Source organism: Phyllostomus discolor, chromosome 9, assembly GCF_004126475.2.
Source record: "Phyllostomus discolor isolate MPI-MPIP mPhyDis1 chromosome 9, mPhyDis1.pri.v3, whole genome shotgun sequence".
Lineage (NCBI taxonomy): Eukaryota > Metazoa > Chordata > Mammalia > Chiroptera > Phyllostomidae > Phyllostomus > Phyllostomus discolor.
In genome coordinates, this window is record NC_040911.2 from 65616954 (window position 1) to 65639667 (window position 22714).

General features: G+C 41.0%; 1 protein-coding gene across 1 annotated transcript in view; it reads right to left on the minus strand.

Moving 5' to 3' along the window:
* Positions 1 to 22714, minus strand: part of SLC24A3 (solute carrier family 24 member 3) — a 563591-nt gene that overhangs the window by 53440 nt on the left and 487437 nt on the right. The window contains 2 exon segments of the mRNA XM_028523857.2: positions 13483 to 13508; positions 22426 to 22500. Coding sequence (XP_028379658.2) covers positions 13483 to 13508; positions 22426 to 22500 — 101 coding nt within the window.

Below are 22714 nucleotides of genomic sequence, written 5' to 3' on the forward strand. Positions count from 1 at the left end.
AAGCAAAATGGTTGTAGGAAAGAAGCAAAAATGGTTATACACATATGTTAAGTATGTCCATACAATGGGCTACCATGCATCAGGTAAGAATGATTATGCAGGACTGAGGGAAGATAGCAGAGGAGTGAATGGAAGTTACACTGACTTCCTTTCAGGACAAATCTGGAATTACAACTCAATTGTGGAGAAATCACCCGGAACAAACAACTGAACAATAGTCAGAGAGAAGCATATGACTTTGGACATACAGAACCAGCTTCGGCACAGCCAGTCTGGTAAGGAGTGTGGTGGAGACTCGAGAGGGCTGGTGGGATAATTAAGTGGCTGGTTGGATCCCCGAAAGAAGAATGGGGTCTAAACCCTAAGCTAGGATTCCCAGCCTAGAATATCAGAGCTGAAAAAGTACACAGATAACAACCAGTGGAAAAAGCAGCAAGGTTATTCTCTGCCAGAGACAGACAGTTGGAGACACAAGGGCTGTTTAAAGGGCCAACACACAAATTTTCATTTGCAGCCACTTACCCGGGGCTCAGGCAAAGGCAAGGGCAGAGTGCGTTGGAGATGCCTGAGAAGAGACAGGACAGAAGCCTTGGGGAGAGAACTGAGAGAGTAGCCGCCAGATCCAGTGCTGAATCATCCCCCAGACAGCAGCAGTCTTTGCACTCAGGCAGACCACAGAGCTATGAGCAGCAGTAGCCTGAGGGGAAACACTAGCCCCAACCCCTGGAGGGTCTCTGTCTTGGCCCTTTGGTGCTTAAGCCTGACTGCTGAGTCCCAGCAACCAGATAAATAACTGAAGGAGACAGCCAGAGACACTAGAGCACTGGCAAAAGAGGGGCAGAGTGGACTAGAGAGACTTGAAGAGAGACTGGGGATGAAGGCTTTGTGGAGAGAACTGAGAAAGTAGCCACAGGGATCCTGAGTTAAGCCAACCCCCATATGCTGCAACCATCCTGTTCAGGCAGACCACTCCCCTCCAAGCAGCAGCTACCTGAGGGGAAACAATAGCCCCCACCCCAGGAGAGATTCGGCCTCACCCTACAGTGCTTAAACTTGACTGCTGAGTGCAGAAGTACTATATTAACAATTGAAAGAGACAGCCAGTGACAGCAGATCACTGGAAGTATGGAACAGGCTGCTTAAGGTCAGACAGGGTCAACGTCTGACATCACCAAAGGCAGATCCAGAAAGAAAAAAAACAGTGGCAAATACAAGAGACTACCGATATGAAAAGCCACTGTGGGTCTCCTTCATGATTTGTGATATATTTTTTTTCTTGCATAGCTTTATAACATTCATTTCTTGTCCAGCAAATTTGTATATAATAAGTCGTTAGATTTTATACTATAGTGTATTTCAATTCACATACTTTGCCCCTCCCTTCTCTTAGCCCATCTTACCTTCCTCTTTCCTTGTAATATTCTCATTTCAAATTTGTTTTTCTCTCTAACTACAACTTGTTTCCATTCTACACTCTTACTGTTTCTCCCCTGTCCAGACATTCAAAACAAATTTGTTTGTCCAGGGTCATTTCACATCCTTTTGCTCAGCTATCAAAATACTCATGTCCTCTCTATACCTGTAACAAACTTTGCTAGTTGGTTGTGGGCAAGGTAGTTGTTGCATGGTTTTTCAAGGTTATCACCAGAGCTTCACTAATTCTGTATTTCAAATAACAAATTTTACTGGACCCCTCTCTTACTTTTTTTTTTTGGCTCAAATTTTAATTATGACTTCTTAGCCTTTTTTAAATTTTTCTTTTTTGTCTTTCTTCTATTTCTCTTGCATCCTGCCCTTTTATTATTCTTTATTCTCATTTTTTTCTATTCCTTTACATTCCAATTTTTAATTTTTCCCTCACTTAGTGTAGTTTTTGTTCCTCACTCTTAGGATTCCCTCTCCCTTTATCATTACAAAATCACTTCCCAATCCTGTGTACATTTCTTAGACTTTTCTTTGTTTCTTTTCCCCCATTACTCCCATACCACCTATATTAATTTTAGCTCGTTTGTTATTGATAATGCTCCAGTGGGTCTTTCTCTCCAATTTGGCCCATATATTTTATTAATTATTTAATATTTTTCCTTCCTTTTTCTTTCTTTCTCTAACTTTATTTTATTTTATACTATTTTAGTTTCTGTTTAAACCTAATGTTATATACCTTCCTTCTCATACTCCATTCAACATTCTTCACTCCCTTTCTTTATTCATGAGGTAAACTTTACCTTCTCTCCTTCCATTGGTCCAACTCGAAAATCTTACCAGTGCTCCTCCCTCTAACCTCTCAAAATCATTCCTCTTTCATTAAATCAGCTCATATTCACTCTCTTTTCCCATAATAGTCTTAATCTCATTATACCCTTATTAATACTGGTTCATTAGTTATTGGAAGTGGGGTTGTGGGGGACGGATGTGGTTTTGTTTCTTGGGCTCTGTGATTTTGTTCAGGCAGCACCTGTATAACAGCATACAAGATGTGGTGGGTGAAGTGACCACTCAGTCAACCAGCGGCAGGGAAAAATCCACAAAAGAATGGCCCAACAACAATCAAATTCAATTACATCCAGGAAACCAACATAAAAGGCATAAAGGACATCCCAAGAATACCAAGTTCAGGTGATCAAGGAGATTGCACCACTGAATCTCATAGGCCTCCCAACACAGAAGTTCATACCACAAAGTCAGAAAGTCAAAACAGATCAATTTAAGAAACAGAGGCCAACAAGAAGAGTCCCACAAACAATGGGAAGATAAAGAAACAACCCCTAAACTAAAGGAAATGGGGAATCCTCAGACAGAATGCTAAATGAAATAGAGGCAAGTCAACTATCAGATACTGAGTTCAAAACAATGGTTATAAGGAAGCTCAATGAACTCAGTGAAAACTACCAAAAACTACAGGGAAATTATGAGGAACTTACTACAAATTATATCAGCACAAAAAAGGACATAGAAAGAATCAACAAGGGCCAAGAAGAAATGAAGAATACAATTTCTGAATTAAAGAACACAGTAGAAGGAATCAAAAGCAGGGTAGAAGAAGCAGAGGATAGAATCAGTGAGCTGGAGGACAAAGTAAAACCTCCCAAGAAGACCAACAAACAGGAAAAAGACTGGAAAAAAATGAATAGGGGCTAAGGAAAATGCAGGACAACATGAAATGGAATAATATCTGTATAATAGGGATACCAGGAGAAGAGGAGGAAGGGATAGAAAACTTGTTTGAAAACCTAATGATGGAAAACTTCCTTAATTTGATGAGAGAAGAAGCCACACAAGTCCAGGAAGCAGAAAAGGTCCCAATCAAGAGGAACACAAAGAGGCCCATTGCAAGACACATCATAATTAACATGGCAAAATTCCAAGACAAAGAGAGAATCCTAAAGGCAGCAAGGGAGAAACAGGAAGTAACATACAAGGAATCCCTGATAAGGACAGCAACTGACTTCTCAACAGAAACATTACAAGCCAGAAAGGAAAGGCAAGAAATATTCCAATTAATGAAAAGCAAAGGCCTGCAACCAAGACTACTCTATCTAGAGAGGCTCTCAATTAAAATGGAAGGCCAAATAAAGAGGTTCCTGCACAAAAAGAAGGCTAAAAGATTACACCTCCACCAAACCAGCACTGCAAAATATAAAAAGGGATTGCTTTAAGAAGAGAAAGAAAAACAGTGAGAGTGAAAGCAATAAAGGTATAAAGGTAGTAAAATGGCAATGAATAAGTACCTATCAATAATAACCTTAAACATAAATGGATTAACTGCTCCAATCAAAAGACATAGAATAGCTGAATGGGTAAGAAAGCATGACCCACACATATGCTGCCTACAAGAGACCCACCTCAGAACAAAAGACATATACAGACTGAAAGTGAAGGGCTAGAAAAAATATTCCAAGCAAATGAACAGGGAAAAAAAAGCTGGGCTAGCAATACTTATATCAGACAAAATAGACTTCAAAATGAAGGCCATAAAAGGAGACCCAGAAAGACAGTTCATAATACTCAAGGGAAGAATCTATCAAGAAGACATAAACATTATAAACATATAGGCACCCGACATAGGAGCAACCATATATACAAAAATCTTGGAGGACTTCAAGAAAGACAGAGACAGAAACACACTTAAACTAGGGGATTTTAACACCCCACTGTCAAAAATGGATAGATCTTCCAAATACAATATCAACAAGGATATTGTGGCATTGACCAATGCCCTAGACCAAATGGACTTAACTGATATATATAGAGCCTTTCATCACAAAGAAGCAAAATACACATTCTTTTCAAACACATTAGGAATATTTTCAAAGATAGACCTCATGATAGGACACAAAATAAGACTAAAAGAATTCAAGAAAATTCAAAGCTTATTACGCATCTTCTCAGACCACAAGGGACTGAAACCAGAAACTAACCCCAAGGAAAAAACTCAAAAACACTCAAACTCATGGAGATTGAATAGCATGCTATTAAACAATGAATGGGTTAAGAAGGAGATCAAGGAAGAAATCAAAGAGTTTCTGGAAACAAATGAAAATGAACTCACAATAATACAAAACTTATGGGACACAGTGAAAGCAGTCCTCAGAGGGAAGTTCATAGTGATACAGGCCTACCTAAAAAAGGTGGAAAGTTTTCAAACAAACAACCCAACCCTACACCTACAAGAACTTGGGGAAACAACAACAAAGACTGCTCAGAACAAGTAGAAGGAAGGAAATAACTAAGATCAGAGCAAAATTAAACAACATAGAGACTCAAGAAACAATTCTAAGCATCAGTAAGTCCAGGAGATGGTTCTTTGAAAAGATAAAATCGACAAGCCTTTAAGCAGACTCCTCAAGAAAAAAAGAGAGAGGACCCAAATAAACACAATCAGAAATGAAAGGGGAGAAATGACAACTGACACCACAGAAATACAAAGGAGTATAAGAAATTACTATGAAGAATGATATGCTAAGAAATTTCAAAACCTGGGTGAAATGGAGAAATTTCTAGAAAAATACAATCTTCCAAACTAAATAAAGAAGAAGCAGAAAGCCTGAACAGACCAAAACAGCTGGTGGCATCAAAGCAGTAAACAAAAACTCCCAGCACACAAAAGCCCTAGACTACACAGTTTCACATGAGAATTTTACAAATCATTTAAGGAAGAGCTAACCCCTATCCTTCACAGACTTTTCCAAAAAATCCAAGAAGACGGAAGACTCTCAAACTTTTTTTATGAAGCCAGCATCATCCTAATCCCAAAACAAGGTAAAGACATAACAAACAAAGAAAACTACAGCTATCACTGATGAACATAGATGCTAAAATCATCAACAATATATTGGCAAACTGCATCCAGCAATGCATTAAGAAGATCATACACCATGATGAAGTGGGATCCATCTCAGGGATGCAAGGATGGTACAATATTCACAAGTCAATAAATGTAATACATCACATAAACAAAAGGAAAGACAAGAGTCACAGGATCATATCAATACATGCAGAAAAAGCATTTGATAAAGTATAGCACCCATTTCTGATAAAAAAACCCTCAGCAAAATGGGAGTAGATGGAGCATTCCTCAACATAATAAAGGCAATATATTAGAGACCTACACCCAACATCATACTCAAGGGGCAAAATCTAAAAGCTTTCCCACTAAGATCAGGAAAAAGACAAGGATGTCTGATTTCACAACTTCTATTCAACATAATATTGGAAGTCCTAGCTGCAGCATTCAGATAAGAAGAAATAAAAGGCATCTAAATTGGAAAGGAGGAAGTAAAATTGTCATTGTTTGCAGATGACATGATAATTTATATAGAAAACCCTACAGACTGCACCAAAAATCTACTAGATCTAATAAGTAAATCTGGCAAAATAGCAGGATACAAAGTCAATGTTCAGAATTCAAAGGCATTTTTAAACACCAACAATGAAATATCAGAAACAGAAATCAGTAAAAAAAATCCCATTTTCTATGGCAACAAGAAAAATAAAGTACCTAAGAATAAACCTAACCAAGGAGGTAAAAGACCTGTACTCATAAAACTATACAACACTGAAGAGAGAAATTAAGGAAGACACAAATAAAAGGAAGCATATACCATGTTCATGGATTGGAAGAATTAACATCATCAAAATGTCTCTACTACCCAAAGCAATTTATAGATTCATAGAAATTCCTATTAAAATACCAATGGCATATTTCACAGATATAGAACAAACACTTCAAAAATTTATATGCAACCATCAATGACCCTGAATAGCTGCAGCAATTTTGAGAAAGAAGAACAAAGTAGTTGGGATTACCATACCTGACATCAAACTATATTACAATGTATGGTAATCAAAACAGTCTGGCACTGGCATAAGAACAGACAGATAGATCAATGGAACAGAATAGAGAGCCCAGAAATAAACCCAAGTCTCTATGGTCAATTAATATTCAACAAAGGAGGCAGAAACATAAAGTGGAATCAAAATAGCCTCTTCAGCAAATGGTGTTGGGAGAGCTGGACAGGTACATGAAAAAAAATGAAACTCATCCACCAACTAACACCGTACACCAAAATAAACTCAAGATGGATAAAAGGCTTAAATATAAGTCATGACACCACAAAAGTCCTAGAGGAGAACATAGGAAGGGAAATCTCAGATATTCCACACAGCAATATTTTCACTGGCATGTCCCCTAGAGCAAGGGACATAAAGGAAAGAATAAATAAATGGGACTTCATCAAAATGGAAAGCTTCTGCACAGCTAAAGAAAGCATTAGCAAAATGAAAAGGGAAACAACTGTATGGGAAAACATATTTGCCAATGATATCTGGGAAAAGGGTTTGATCTCCAAAATATATAAAGAAGTAACATGACTCCACTCCAGGAAGATAAATAACTCGATTAAAAAATGGGCAAAGCTTGAACAATGATTGAAAAAAAAAAAAAAAAATAAAAAAAAAAAAAAAAAAAAAAAAAAAAAAAAATGGGCAAAGGACTTGAACAGACACTTCTCCAAGGAGGTCACATAGAGGGCCCAGAGACATATGAAAGGATGCTCAGCATCACTAGCCATCAGAGAGTTGCAAATTAAAACCACATTGAGATACCACTTCACACCAGTCAGAATGGCCAGCATAACCAAATCAACAAACAAGTGCTGGTGAGGATGTGGAGAAAAGAGAACCCTACTACACTGTTGGTGGGAATGCAGACTGGTGCAGCCACTGTGGAAAACAGTATGGAATTTTCTCAGAAAACTAAAAATGGAATTGCCTTTTGACCTGGCAATTCCACTGCTGGGTTTATACCCTAAGAATCCTGAAACACCAACTCAAAAGAACCTATGCACCCCAGTGTTCATAGCAGCACAATTGACAATAGCCAAGTGCTGGAAGCAGCCTAGGTGCCCACTGATAAATGAGTGGGTAAATAAACTATGGTACATTTACACAGTGGAATAGTATGCAGCACGAAGAAAAAAGGAGCTCCTACCCTTTGCAACAGCATGGGTGTATCTGGAGAGCACTATGTTAAGTGAAGTAAGCTAGGTAGTGAAAGACAAATACCACATGATCTCACCTATAAGTGGAACCTAATTAAGAAAACAAACAAGCAAGCAAAATGTAGTCAGAGACATTGAAATTAAGAACAAACTGACAGTAACCAGAGGGGAGGGGAGAGGGAAATAATGTGGGAAAGAAGAAAAAAGGATATAAATGAATGCGAATGAGGGACCCATGGATGGAGCCAAGGGGAAGTTGGATTGAGGGTGGGAATTGGTGTGGGTAGGCTGAGGGAAAGTGGTGGTGGGAAAACGGAGACAACTGTATTGGAACATCAATAAAAAAAGAACGATGATGCAAATGTGTATGTATTTATTATATAAAGTACTTGTGATGCTACTGAGAGAAGAAATCAGGTTGTCCAAATTCCTTGAACTTTTGCTATGTTTCTTGGCTTGTGTCTTAGCAAACCTTCTCAAAGAGTTGCTGGAACACTTTGTTCCAGCGTTTCACATTTTCTTGGGAGATTACTCTAGTCTATATTCCACATCTGTTGATCCCCTGAACCTCTTGGCAATAAGACCTGCACCCTCCATCTACACAAATCCAGGGCCAGTTCTCTGTCATCCTGTTTAACTTCTCTGCAGTATCTGACAATTGACCACCTGTCCTCCTTCACAAAATACTCTCTTCTGCTGACTTCCAAGAGGACACCTAGTTTTCCTCCTGTCCCCCTAAGTTCTCCTTCCCCATCCTCTTTGCCTCCTTTGTTTCCTCAGTTCAGCCTCTAAATATGGGGACTCTCTTCTCTTTTTACCTACACATTCTCCCTAGGTGATGTCACCTTGTTCTATTGCTATAAATACCAATTGACACATCCATTCCTCACCTCTGTCCAGCTTTGGGGTCATGTATCCAGCTGTACATATGGCCTCTCTACATGATATCTAAACCATGTCAGATAAAATTCTTAATTCCTACTTCCTAGCTTTGCTTGCCTGAGCTTTGCCTTCTCAGTACACTGTACTGTTTCCTACCCAGGCATGTCCCAAATCTCAAAAATCAATATGGAGTCTTCCTTTACCCTCACCCATGTGTATCAGAACTCTTTGAATAAAATATTTCCTGAATTGCTGGCTTCTGCACTCTCTACTGCTACCTCCCTAGTCCACTTTAACTTCAGCCTCTGAACTGGTTTCCTTGATGCTACTGGATCATGTCATTCTTCTTCTTAAAACCCTTCAGTTTCTTCCCAAAATACTTCAGGAAAAAGAAAGGTTCAAATCCTGGTTCTATTTTCTTCTCCAAATCATCTTGTTGCCCTGTCTTGCTTCACCATACTGGCCTCCTTTCACTTGCACATTTCAAGCTTTTTCCTTCACTGGAGAGCCTTTCCATTACTGTCCCTCTGCCAGAAATGTTTTTCCTCCACTCCTTTACTTGTCCTTTTTATCTTACAAATATCACTTTAAGTGTTGCCTTCTCCAAGAAGGCTCCCCTGCCTACCTATCACAGGACAAGGTTTATGCTCTTTAAACCTCTGACCAGAGTGTAATTCTCCTGTTTATTTTTTCATAATTCACTAATATCTATTTTCTGTTTCTAGCAATCACTTGTCACCACTCCTTACACCTAGCCTCTTCTTCAGCTATCTGGTTTCTAGTTTTCAGACACTTAAAACAGACTCCCTGACAGCTGATTTCCCCCAAGAAGATACCTCCTCCTCCCCTTCAGCTCATTTGTGCAGGGTGAAACTGTTTCCAAACATCAATTTTCAGTTGCAAACCATTTCCAATGGTCTGAATGTGGTTCTTACTGAAGCCAATGTAGATGTGGCATCAACTTACTTGGGAAAAGTGAGGTTTTATTCATGGCATTCATTTCAAAGGAAGAGATACCCAGCATCTAAAGGGATGTCATGTAATTGCTTAGATGCACTTTAATAGACTCAGTGAGGGGTCACCAGAATATATAACCAATGCCAATGAATATTTGTAGGTTGAATGAAGTCCAGCACTTTCTAAACAGGTATATTTATACTCTCCAATTCCTTTAGATCTTTTTACCTTTTCACTCAAAGCAAGCCCTTTTATTGCAATATTTCAGTAAGGCTCTCTTCTGTCACAGTTCAGGGATGCCCCTGACAGGGGGTTCCCTGATTCTACTGACATTTCAAGTGTGCTTTGTTGGTGCCCAGGTTCAAGGCTCACTGAAGGCTCACTGAAGGCTCCCTGCACATGAAATACACACCAGGGTCTCTGAGGCCTGTATGCTGACTTATCCCCTGTTCCCTCTGCCTTTTGGCCTGATTGAGTGTTTGATGATCAGGTCTTGGCTCAATGCTCTTCGGGGTCCCTCCCCAAGCTCTCCTCCCCACAGTGCTGTGAGTGTCTCCAAATGACCCCTTAATTACATGTCAACTTTCTGCCTCCCCTCTGCCAGAAAGCTCCAAGGTGAGGGCTGAGTTTGGGTCTATGTTCTATGTCTAGTTCTGGAACAGAGTCTGGAATCTGGAAGTGCTTAGGAAACAGTTACAGAATTGGCCTGACTCTGCATGCAGACCTCTAAAATCACATGGATCTCCTCTCCCAACCTCCCAGGATGCTCTTTTCCATCTACCTCTCCTGAATACAGCCCACCCGCTGACCTCTGAGGACTTGGTCATGTGGTATGATCTGAGTTTTATTTCTTCCCTTCCCACAAACTTCTGTTTTGAACTACCTTCAACCGGCCCTGATTTTCCTGCCAAAGATAGTTCTTTCCCTTGTTGGAGGGCTAGTCCCTGTTCTTGTCTGGGGGGCATGGCTCCATTCTCCAAACTATGGTCCTGAACAGTGAAAGCTGGTCTTGACATGAGCAGGTGGAGAGTCTTCAGGTTGTGTCCCCAGTCTCTCTTTTCTCTCCCAAAGTCACAGATTGAGGCTCAAAGAAGAAATGAAAACATCATCCTGGAATCCTTTAGTTTTCTTCTTAGATCTTCAGATTCACTGAAGACACAGTCCAGATTCCTTATGGCAACATTGTGGGCTTTGCTGAATTGTCACTATGGATTTATGGTCTTTGCTCTGAACATATATCCTAATAGGTGGATGTTTTCTATTGTAACTGTGTTTTGCAGCAGGCACATAACTGAAAAGCATGCAACAGATATTCCCTTGCCTTTGCCTGCAAATTAAACCCCACTATATTGAGGCAGCAAATGGGAATGCTTCAGTCTCAAGGAGGGTGGGGCCACTCCCAGGATAAATAATGATTTGTCTAAAATTACAATTCTATTTCTCCTGACTACTTACTCATCAAGACAGACCCAACTGTAACCAAAGAAATGCAAGGTGGAAAGGTGTTAAATAAAATGACATAGCAACTTCTTCCCCCTTTTTTGCCTTCAATCCAAACTTGATGGCTGAACTACAGCAGCCAAAATTGAGACCATTAGGAAAAGGTCAAGAGAAAAGCATAGCTATTGCACCACCTACATCTGGGATACTTGTTATGTAAGAAAAGTAAGCCACACCACTATTTCTTTAATCTGCTGTGGCTGGTTTTTCCTACTACTTGCTACTAAAAGCCTTCTGAGTACCAGTTCTTGGTCAGGTGGCATTGCTGTAGGATGCTGCCTCAGGAACAGTGAAGGAATCTAAACTATGTATGGCAGAGGGACCTTGTCCTTGTGTATGTGTATTTGATTAGGCTCATTTCCTCCTAAAGAGTACTCCAGTTTCCAATGAAACACAACTTAAATTATTTTCCTTTAAAAAATATGGGATAGATTGGTTACCTTCCTTGAAACCTCTAGACATGCTGGAAGAGTCTACAACAAGGAATGGAATTCACCATTTACAGTATTATTAAACTATTACTATGCTTTAATTGCACAAATTGAATAATCCAGCTTTAAAGAGAGAAACCAACTCCTAGGCACCCCTTTCAGCAAAATAAATGCTTGTGGTGGCTGAGTAAAAAGGTATGAGATATGGACAGTGAAAAATATCTTAAAGTTCAATATAGTTTGTGTTCAAATGAGAAGCTAAAATCCTGGAAGTCCCAAAGCAGTTATGGACTGGTGATACAGACTTTAATTTCTCAGCCTAACTCACATGAAAAATGTTCTTCATCAGCCCATCCACATAATAATAGCAATTATGTAACAGGCTGGCATCTAGAAATAACATGCTAGTGCCATGAAAGCCTCTCCTTAGTTTTTCCTGTAGCTATGCCTGTGCACGAGTGATGATTTGAACCCACTCAGGCTGAACAAAACACACTGGGGAATTCGCAACTCATTTATGTGTGGCCGTTTCACCTCCTTTCTTGTGATTTGATGTACCACAGCCTTGCTGCTCAGGCTGAGGGCCCTAATAACTTCAGAATCTAGACCCTTCAGTACAGTTCTGGGTTCTACTTAAGGATGGGGTCACCTGACATCACAGGGGATTCAGCCCTAGGAATGAATAGGAGATAGATTGTTCCTTTCTTGTTTCATACCACCTAAAATATCCTGAAGGACATTTGAAGGCAAGGACTGAAATGGGCTTATCATGAACCTTGCTTTCATCTCCCCTCCATGGTTTCTGTCAGCAAGGCTAGGGAGATGTAGAAAAAGGAGCTCCATAAGACAGATAACCTCCTTCCTTACTGTGTTCCACATTAAAAAAGCAGTGGAAAACTTCTGAGATAGACTATGATCATAATTTGTTTGTCTTTATGACAGCAACACTGAGCAGCATGTAAGCACCTACTGTTTGCTAAGGCAGTACAGAGGCTGGGCTGATTGTGCCATCAGCAGGAGCCAGAATGCTTCTGTGTTTTGTTGTGCTGAACTTAATTTCCAAGGACATGGGGAAAAAGTCACTACTCCATCTGGTGACCACATCCAGGTGGGTTCCACAAGAAGGTTCTCCCTGACTTCTAACCTGAGTGTGCTCCTGGGGATCTCCATCCTTTTTAGCCTGTTCATCACTGTAACTCAAAGAGGACCTCCTTATTTTTAATGAGACAATATAGAGATTATGTATCTTAAAGCAAGTTTTCCCAGCTGTCTCCTCCTCACCCTTCTTGGTCAGATAAGAGAGCTGGAAAAAGTAACTTAATACCCTGGCATAGTGTATAACACTTACCATTAATGTGGTAATTTCTCACCCAGCTCCAACTTTTGAAAGTCATAGACATATCCCAAGACACAGAGATGCCACTCTAACAAAGTGTTAGCACTCATCTTTCTGAGAATAAAGACCGGTGGACTCTGAACTTCTTTTTCTAGCTCACTTATATTTAAATAATACAGTACCACACCTATGTATTCCTAAAGCATTATTTCACTTCTACCGATCAAATATTTTTTAAAGAGGTAACAAGAATTCACAACACACTCAATTTCAACGGCCATTTTAAATATATTTGACTTACTCAGAACCCATGTCAAAAATGGGAATTTGGAGAGTTGGTCCAAATGCAAATGTTCCCATATATTTAATTTGGCCAATTATTTATATATCCAAAAAATCACTGACTTTTCAGAGCTCTAAGATCTTCTGGAATGTCAGGCAGACCTCTAATGGGTTGGAGGTCACTGAAGTGTCCCCATCTCTGGTTCCTGAGATATACGTGGAATTGGTATTCATGATATTTGGAATATCTCAACAGGTTGTGCACACAATTTGAAAAAAAATCTTAACCATAGTCTGGCAAATGGCTGACTGCAGAAAGGCACAGCTAAGTCATGCCATCTAACTTGGATGATGAAGACATTTAGATATTAGGATCCCAAGTGAAGGCTCACCACCCTAGTCCAAGGGAAAAGATCTCTGCTCTATGCAGCTAATTTAATTTTTTCATTGAAGTGGACAGAGGGTTTCCAAGAAATGCTAGTTGTTCCAAACTGCCATGACATTTCCCTTTCTTTCTTAAACCCTGACTCTGGTCTTTGATGTACTGGCTCTGCAACACAACAAGGAATGTTGGAAGGGAAACAGAGGTACTTACCAGGAAACTTGTTCATCATAAATGAACTGTGGAAAAAAAAGTATAGATTAGACACATGTGTCCATGCATATACAAACACACATGTTTTACAACTGTCTCCCCTTGTCACTAACATGATGAAAATCAGGGCTGGAACATGAAGCACCTACAGGTAAGCTCCCCTATATACTGGTTTAGTCTGTGGCTGTTGTTAGTGGAAGGAGATGTTGTTGGCAGACTGGAGTGGACAATGATATGGAGCGGAAAAGCATTAGGTCATCCCATCCTTCCTGCGATTTCTGTCAACAGTGCATCATGACCAGCTGTGGTATAAAGCAAGATACATTGTAGAATTTTAGGTCTGGCAAGGATATAGGAGCTTGGCGGGTGCTTGTACACATTAGTAACTATGGGCCACCTGTAAGATGTGTGCATGGCTCTGTGCACTGTATAGCACCTTCAAGCTTTTATGCAAGCATTTAGAGTTCTTTGTATTCAACATTTTTCTTCCTGTTGACCTATACTTTGTTTCCTTAAATTTATTTTCAAAGGAAACTTTACATCACAACCAGAAGTGGAGAATCAGTGTCAGTTGCTACTACATGTAGAGGGTAAAAAGTAAATGCAATAACAATAGTGATTGAGAATCTGGGGTGTCCAGGCCCTGGGCTACAGGCTTGCCCTTTTGTTAAAGGAGACTAGCATGGAAGACACACAAATACCAAAGGAAGACTTCTCCTGATCAGTCAAGATCCAAAGAGAATACACAACAAGATTGAATTAATTTAAGCCCTAGTCCATATATCACCTAAAATCATTTCTAATTTTGGGGCAAACATACTGGTGTAATTTTAGTCCTTTGATTTATACATGAAAATTGAGCCACAGATAACATGGAAAATTTTCTTGGGGTTCCTAAATTTGCTGCAGAGTTAGTTCTAGAACTCATATCTGGCTTTTATTGTGGTGTTTGCTATATAACTTCTGTCTAGACAACACATTGTTGAAACTAGATGGATGCACCTGTATTTTATTCAAGCAGGAGCCGAGGGCTGGTCACAGCTTTCTTTCTATACTCATTGATATGACTGCTTAGAGTATGACCATGTCTGAGGGATTTTCATTTAGGGACAGTGTCCAATGAGAACTCTAAAGTAGAAACTTGCAGGACAGTCTGGGTGTAAAGCATCATTACTGCCAAGAGATGATAAACTCAGCTAATGATGTGGGCATGGCTTCAGTCCCCAGTGATGATAGTAACCATCAGTTGTGAGTGATGCAGAGGAAACCACCACAAAGATGCATAGTGTGTAGGGCAGAGGCATGTAAAAGGACTTCCCTCTAAGGATCCCGAAGGTGCAGACAGAGGGATGAGGAGAAAAGGGCACACTTGTCTGTAACTTGCTCTTTCTCAGAGACATGGAAAAAGATGTTGGCTTCATTAGGTTGACGAGTCTCATTGTTGTCAGGTTGAACAGACTAACATTTAGATGAAAATGTCAAACTACAATGGGAAGAGGATTAAGGAAATGAAAGAAGTAATTGTACAACCCAGGCTGGATGGTATGGAATCCACTTCCTGGAAGGCATTCGCAGCTGCTTTTGTATAATCACTGGCTTTAAGAGAATTGTTGTCAAGAAATCATGGAACAGAACAAATAATTTAAGTTGGAAAAATGTTTTCTCTTAATTGAAGTTAATTTAATATTAATCTTGGGCTATGGGCTGGAAAAATCAATTCATTGATTTTGCTCACATCCTTAAGGCTGTGGGCCTTAAGAGAGTGCAAGCCACTGGTAAAGAGTTTATTAGAACACCAATTTAATTTTCATCTATCAGGGAAGGAAGGTGATACTCTATAATATGAACATGGCTTTTAGAAAACCCTTATTATGTGTGATCTAACATGTAGGGGCACAGATCAGTATATCTTTAGCTATTATTTTAGTAACCATATCAATAAAAAAAAATCAAAATGGGCTTAACTGTACAAAGGATTCCAAACTGAGAATAGAATTTACAGGGAGCACAATAAATCAGAGAAATAGTGGGGCAAATTTGGACAACACCGGGTGAGATACACAATTAAGGATGGAGCATCATGGTCTGAAGTCCAGGGACAGTTGGGGGTTATAATATAGTTCAAGGAGGTAGACAAAGAGAAATGCAGATGATCTCACTAGAGTACTAATAAATGTTGATGATCTAGAAACCTTCAAATAACTGACACAGTGATGTGCTACCCCTGACCATTCAATGCCAGCAGGCCCTATCTACCCTGTGGCTAACAGGCAAACAGTCTGGATTTTATCCCATTACTTTAGAAAGACTGAGTAAAAAAATAAAAAATAAAATAAATAAATAAAAGAGAGAGAGGCTCACAAAAGGACAATAAAATGTATAAAATGACTAGAAACCAGGACTATTCTAAGTGGAGGTTGGCATGTTCATGGGGAGAGAAGAGGTGGAGAGTGTTAGGAGCTGCTTCTGAGCCTCTGGTGGTGTTGCTTGGAGAAGGCTGACCATCTAATTGCCAATCACTTAGAAAACCGTAAACGAGGAAATTGGTACAGTTCGCAGAATGTTCCTTCAGTGGAGTACATCCTTAAGAAGCATTGGAATCAGCATGTCTGAAAACTCTTAGAAAGACAAGGACAGGAGACTCACTTGATGTTGTTGATTGTTGGAGGGAATGGATTTGTTATTCCTTAGAGATTTAATTTTATTTAATTCTTTTAAGACAAGTGTTGCATATCCCTTTGTATCTTTGTGCTCTCTCTGTAAGTAAAAGAAGACAAACTTTTTCCATCCCTTACGGCAGTATTACTAGGGAAGGAGACCACCTGAAATTTTTAAATCCTGTCTGAACCAAGAAACCTTGCCCCAGTTCTACTCAGTAACCACAAGATGGGGCTCATGTCACAGTCCTCAGACCTGTCTTGCTGCCAAGGTAGCGAGGTTGAAATGAAGTCAACCCAAGTTCATTTTGCAGCTCCATTAAATCTCCTGGAAGGAGGGCAAACACCTCAAGACAGACAACCTCCTGAAGGAGCCTTTAGTCAACCCACTGCTGTCACAGGGCAAGGGGAGGTTCTGGAGGCAGCTCCTGTCTGGTGCTCTGAGTTGGGGACAGGTGGTTCCCTCTGTCTATGCCAACACTCAGTCCCCAGGATGTGTTGAAGTTAAGGGGACCTGCTGGGTGCCCTTCAGAAAGGAACCACCCTTTTTTCCCCAGTTGGATTTTTGAAAACAGGCCTTGGGAAAGCAGCTCTTTGTGTTCTGTTGGTTGTGTTTGGGGGCCTGGCACTGGGTCTGCCCCCCCAGTGATTGCATGTGGGTGGTGCTGACTGATACAGGGGTCCCAGCCTTGCAGCTCATCACTGATGAAAGGACATGCTCTCTGACCCACACATGGTTCATCCAAAGCAACTTTTATCTTTGCCTGGAGCTTTGCACGTGTTCCTCAGATAAACTAAATGGGAACATATAGGAATGAATTTGAAGAAACACTCTCTTCCTCCTGACTTCAAGAAAGGATTGGGTACTATGGAAACCAGCTTCTTGGTCTTGGTGTCTGCTCTAGAATTCTTTCAAGAGAGATGGGCTGACATCAGCAGGTGGATCTGTGGATGTCAGAATATCCCAGGGAACTGCTAAGGGAGTGGCACATTTAACATGGAATAGTGGGGCAAAGATGAGACTGGATTCACCCAGGTATGTGGGCAGGAGTGGAAAAGCCAGCTGAGCTAGAGCTGCAGGGAGGCAGGTGGCTGTCCCTGCACTGCCTGTCAATCCCTGGGTTTGCTTACTGTAAGCTGTGACCATGGAGCAGGGTGACAACATTGCTGAAGCTAATTTCTTAGCTTATATTATAATCAATTGAACCATTAGAATGTTAAGCAGTGGAAATGATAGAAAATCAATGCCATCATTCTCCTTCAGGAGACTGAAACCTTGACAATCTCTCCTCCCTTGCTGTGAATGGGCACTTCCCCCGCCCAACTCCTACAGTATGTAGACTCCCTCAGATGTGCCCAAATGGAGTACTGGCTGCCTCAGCTTCAGGGACCAGGGGTGCAGGTAGCTTAGCCCATGATGATTCTGTCTGAGGAGGAATCAGATAGAATATACTGGACAGCTTCTGCTCTGCACTGATATGGTTTACACTTGAAGGTTAAACAGGAGATGCAGCATTAGGATGTCTGACAGGCAGACTTGATAGTGGTAGGGCTTCAGGAGAGTAAGAGGGTGATGAGCCAGAGGGGCAGGGCCATGGAGACCCACTGGGGGTTAGGAACAGTCACCAACATGACTCTAAGATGTATTTTCTCTTAAAGAAAGGGCAAGATAAGAAGATTTCTAGGTTATTTAGTATTAGGTGTGTTAATGAGAGAATTCCAGGAAAGGGGTGGTAGAAGCTATTCCCATCAGTCTGAAAATGTAGAGTTAAGTGCAGCAGACAGTCCTCTCTAATGGCAGGTTGTATGGTAGACAAAGTAAAATCAGGATGATTTCTAACACAGAAAGAGGAAGATTTTATTGGGGGGAAAATCCAAAATTCTTTGCCAGGGTGGTGCAGATATATCACCTTAGGCACCAACTCTGATAAACCTGATCTTTGGCAAATCTGTGAATTTCTGGAGCCTCAGTTTTGCCATCTGTAAAATGGGACTCCTACAATAGCTAGCTTGTATAGTCATGAGTACTGAACTGGAAAATCATGGATAGACCCAACATAACACCTAGTCCTGTATTAAGTATCGAGCTATAGATGCTGTGAGAATGTAGGTCTGTTTTCTGTGGAAGAATTTGCTCTCTGCAACTGTGCTATTTAATATGATAGGCACCAGCCACATGTGGCTACATAAATTTAAATTAATCAAATCAAAATTTTAGTCTCATGGTCTCACTAGCTGCATTTTGAGAACCCAATACCCACATGTGCCCAGTGACTGCCATACTGCACAGTGCTGTGTGGCAGCTGGATCACTTGAGTCCTCTCTTTTTGTCTCTAGAGAATCCCTTCCAGAAGGGAGATTGCATGGGCCCTCCAGAGAGACAGAGAGGTCAGTGTCACCTCCAGTGAACTCACTGCTGTTTCAGTGCTAGGTTGTTCTGGGGGCCTCCTGAAGGTCCTTTTCTGGGTGGACAGCACTCCTAATCTGGATCTGTGAACCAATCTAAGCTATCCTGGATCTTGTGGCCTATCCACTCCACAGGAGGTTTCCCCTCACTTGAGGCTCACATCCCCAAATTTCAAAGCAGAAATGAAGGGTAAAAATAAAATATTCATTTTAGGGCAACTGTTAAATTGAGGATGCAACGAATCATTTGCATTTATGTAAATTACATGATTATGTAAATTACAGTAACATTTTAATAAAAGAGACTGTGAGGTCTCCTGGAATTCTGAGCAAAGATAGGACTGGGAGGCTGTAGCTTTCTGTGGTGGAAGTCATTTGGGGTAGCTACTGGGGGAGGGAGAGAAGCAGAAGGAGAGACTGTAAGGATTTGGACACTATTGGGTAGATGTACACAGGGACAGGCTCCAAAGAACCCAGAATGCTCCCAAGTCTGAAAAGGTGACACTTCTAGAGAGAGACCAAGGTCATGGGTCCACCATCCCAACCATATCCTGCTTCTTCAGGGTCTGAGGCTTCACTGCAGAGAACATCACCAGGGTAAAGGGGATGCTTGATGGGGCAGGAGAAAGGCCCTGAGACATATGCACTGCACATTCATGAAATTATAGCTGCTTTAGACAATAACACATTCTTAATTTCTTCTGCTTTCTCCCTAAAAACTGATAACAAACACACTAGAAAATAGCACAGAGCAAAGATTGGGTGAAACCCAAAGACCAAAGAGAATTGAGTCCCTTCTCAATTAACTGTTAAGCTCTGTTGGTTTCAGAATGTACACAGTTGTCTTATTCTAATGGTTTTTCTTCTTGGCCAAGTTCATTCTGTGTAAACTTCTGATTTAGCTGTTTCAGAATTCAGGTAATAATGATTCTATTAGCACTCCCCTGGCCCAGTGGTCATGAGCCTCTCTGGAGAAGAGGCTCCTCAGGCCCTGTGGATTGTTATCCTGGCTCTTTTGCTGGGTCTGAAGAACCACTCCCAGGGGTGTACATAAAAGTGACATCTGGTCTCATTTAGTCCAGACTTATCCTCTGGGTGAATGAGCTCTTTACTGTATCACCTCAGGGGACCAATAGTTCAGTCTTCTGAAATTTCAGAATCATAAAAAGGGGAAGAGAGTAAAAAAAAACCCTAATAGTTAAAATAAATTGTTTAGATGGTTGGTAATTGTTTGTGGATAGAAGGAAAGACTTTTAAATACAGAAATTTTAAATGCCTATTGCAGGGTCCTGTAGACCCTGCATAGTAAAAAGTGACCTGCATGGTAAAAAGTGATTTTTTTACCATGACATTAGGGGAACATAGGAAGAGGAAAATAGGAAAACTTAACAAAAAGATACAGCTTAGTGCTGGGGCATGGAACAGATTTGGCAGCACTGAGAAAACTCCATTGTTAAGAGACACGAAGTGCTAAGTCTTCTGGGTAGAAGACTATTTTACTCTTCATGCTGGTTTTAAGTTTCATGTGAAAATGACCACATGAATGAACAACAGTCAGAAATTCAGACAACCAAGCTGCCACTATGTCTCACTTTTGAGAACCTCAAAATTTACTCTAGAAATGATCACTGTCTTGCGTCAGAGGGATATCTGGAAGAAATGGTGCCCAATAATATTTGAAGTTCAGTTTTCTCAAAGTGCAGTATGCTGCTGTTGGCATCAGAATCACAGAAAGGTGAGTGGAGATCCTGGGTAAAGGGAAGATTCCTGGGTTCTACTCTAAAACCTACTGAATTAAAATCTCTGGTTGTGTATTTTAAATAAGCATGCAGGGCATTTCCAGTGCACACTGAAGTTGGAGGAACACCAGTTAAACTACAAAGAACCAAGCCCCAAGGATCCAAACTTTGCTTTTTCCATTATTTCCTAAGAGTGGAAAAATGTCATTTTTCTCCAAATCACAAAATCTAGCCTTGACATCTAGTGTTTAAACACAGTTCACCTTCAGCTAAGGGTAAAGAATTGCGTTGCTGCCATCTGAGGGAAATGCAGAGCTGCTGGCAGCCTGAGTGTTCTGTCCACTCAGCTCTGTGATTTGCCTGTGCAGGTGGGGCTAGAAGATGGTTTTCCCCAGACTTGGCTCAGGCGAGTGGCACCTGCAGCCTGAAGATGCACTTCAGTCCCTCACACGTCATTAGCAACAAGTACAGCTGTTTCATCTTGGACATGTCCAGATGAATTTGACACAAGACAAGGTATTTCACACATAGACCAGGAGGTATCTATGCTGTAAATCAAGAAAGAAGCTGACACCGGCAAATCTGCTATTAGGAGTGGATATTGCCATGTCTATGCTCTGGGCCATGCTGGCCTGGGGTGGTGCTGTCTCATTGCCTCATTTTTCTGAGAGTGATCATCTCTTTGTGAAGTTCAGCAAAAGTAGAGAGCTGCATTCATTACCCCAGGACCTAACCATGTCTCTCTAAAAAAGTAACTTTCAGAAATTATCCTAAAATATTCTATAGGTGGAACAGCACAGCATACCACAGACAATGCTGCAGAGTGTTTGATATGTCTCAGCTCTGTGAACAGAGCCCTCTAGATTTGGGGTGATCATACCTTTTCCACAGGTAATAATTGAGAATGATAACACAGAGTCAAATGTGTCCTTAAGTTAACTAACCAAGGAGCTCAACAGCATCTTCATGTCCAATATGAGGTCTTCAAACCCTCTGCTCCTTGGGTCAGGTCTCAATCTCTGAATTATCAATGGCTCTCGAATGAGGGGACTGTACGTCTAACCCAAGATCTTCACTGTGACCTGTAGGCAAGAAAACTAAGACCTGGGGAGACTGGTTTCTCCATGGTCACTAGAGATTATAAGGGGGATGGGCCAGAGAAAGAAGTCAGATCTTCCAGCTCCCATTTAAGTTCTTTTTAATTTGCTACCCTTCTCCTGGACAGCTCAGTTGTCAAGCTAAGGGGTTTGGTTAGTCCCCATAGGTGACATAGAGCCACTGACCATTTAAACAAGAGACTGGTGTTCACAGATATTCTTTGTAGAGACACTACTTGGAGCACTCTGAGCACTGACTGGGGGTGGGGGGACCTGGGATGGGCTGCATCAGTTCAGGCTGGAGATGTAAAAAGCCTCAACTAAAATGGCTAAGGAGGGATGCACTGGGGAGGTTTTTTGCAAGATGAAGATCCTCAGGGCAGTTGAGGCAAATGAATTTCTTGGAAGAAAGATCAGTTTAATCATTCCAAGATTGGGTGGCAGGATAGGAATGGGGGCTGAAATATAGAAAGAGAGTTAGTCTTGGAGAATTGTCCTAAGTTTAGAGACATGTTGAGTTTGGGGACATGAAGATGTCTAGTAGAGCATTGTCAAACCATGAATGGACCTCAGGGAGCAGCCACTCTTAAGAACACAGTGTGGAGGTGTATGTATAAAGGTGGGAATGACAAAGGGTGCTGTGGGAAGAACAGGGCTGTCCTGGGAGAGCATACAGAGTGAGAGGGAGAAGTCCAAATCAAGGCATACTGATGATGAGGGGAGTTACAGAGGAGTCCATGGGTAAAGTGAGAGAAAATGGTCAGGGGGTTCACAGAACAACAGCAGGGGCTCTCATGAAATCAGATAACCAGTCAACACTCTTATTCTGAGCACTAAGCTATCAGGCTGGAGTATGAGGTGATCAAAGTAGATGGAAGAAAGAAAGACCACCTTCATGAGTAGACATCCATTCACTCATTTACCACTAGACACCTTGAACCTGCTCCAGGCAGAGGAGCTACATGTGCTAACCTAAAGTGGTGGGAAGGACAATCGGGAGTTCAGTGTGAGGGAACTCAGGCGAGGAGTCCATCACACACTTACCACAATAAGTGCGATCACAGACAGTGTGTAGTAAATTGAATCCCTCAGCAGGCACCAGGAGGAAAGAGCCACAACCTAAAGGAAAAGAGGGGAAAATACAGTAAGAAACAGGACATCTGACTGTGCAAATGGAGAAAATGTAGCTCCTCGTGGCTCCAGCCAGTGACGAACCTGAATCACAGCCTAGTATTTCGGTCTCCTGTCCTGGATCAGTCAATCTGCCAATCAGTATGAATTTATTGAAGATCTCTAGGTGTGTCAGTCTGGACTTCTGTAAAGCAGTTGCCAA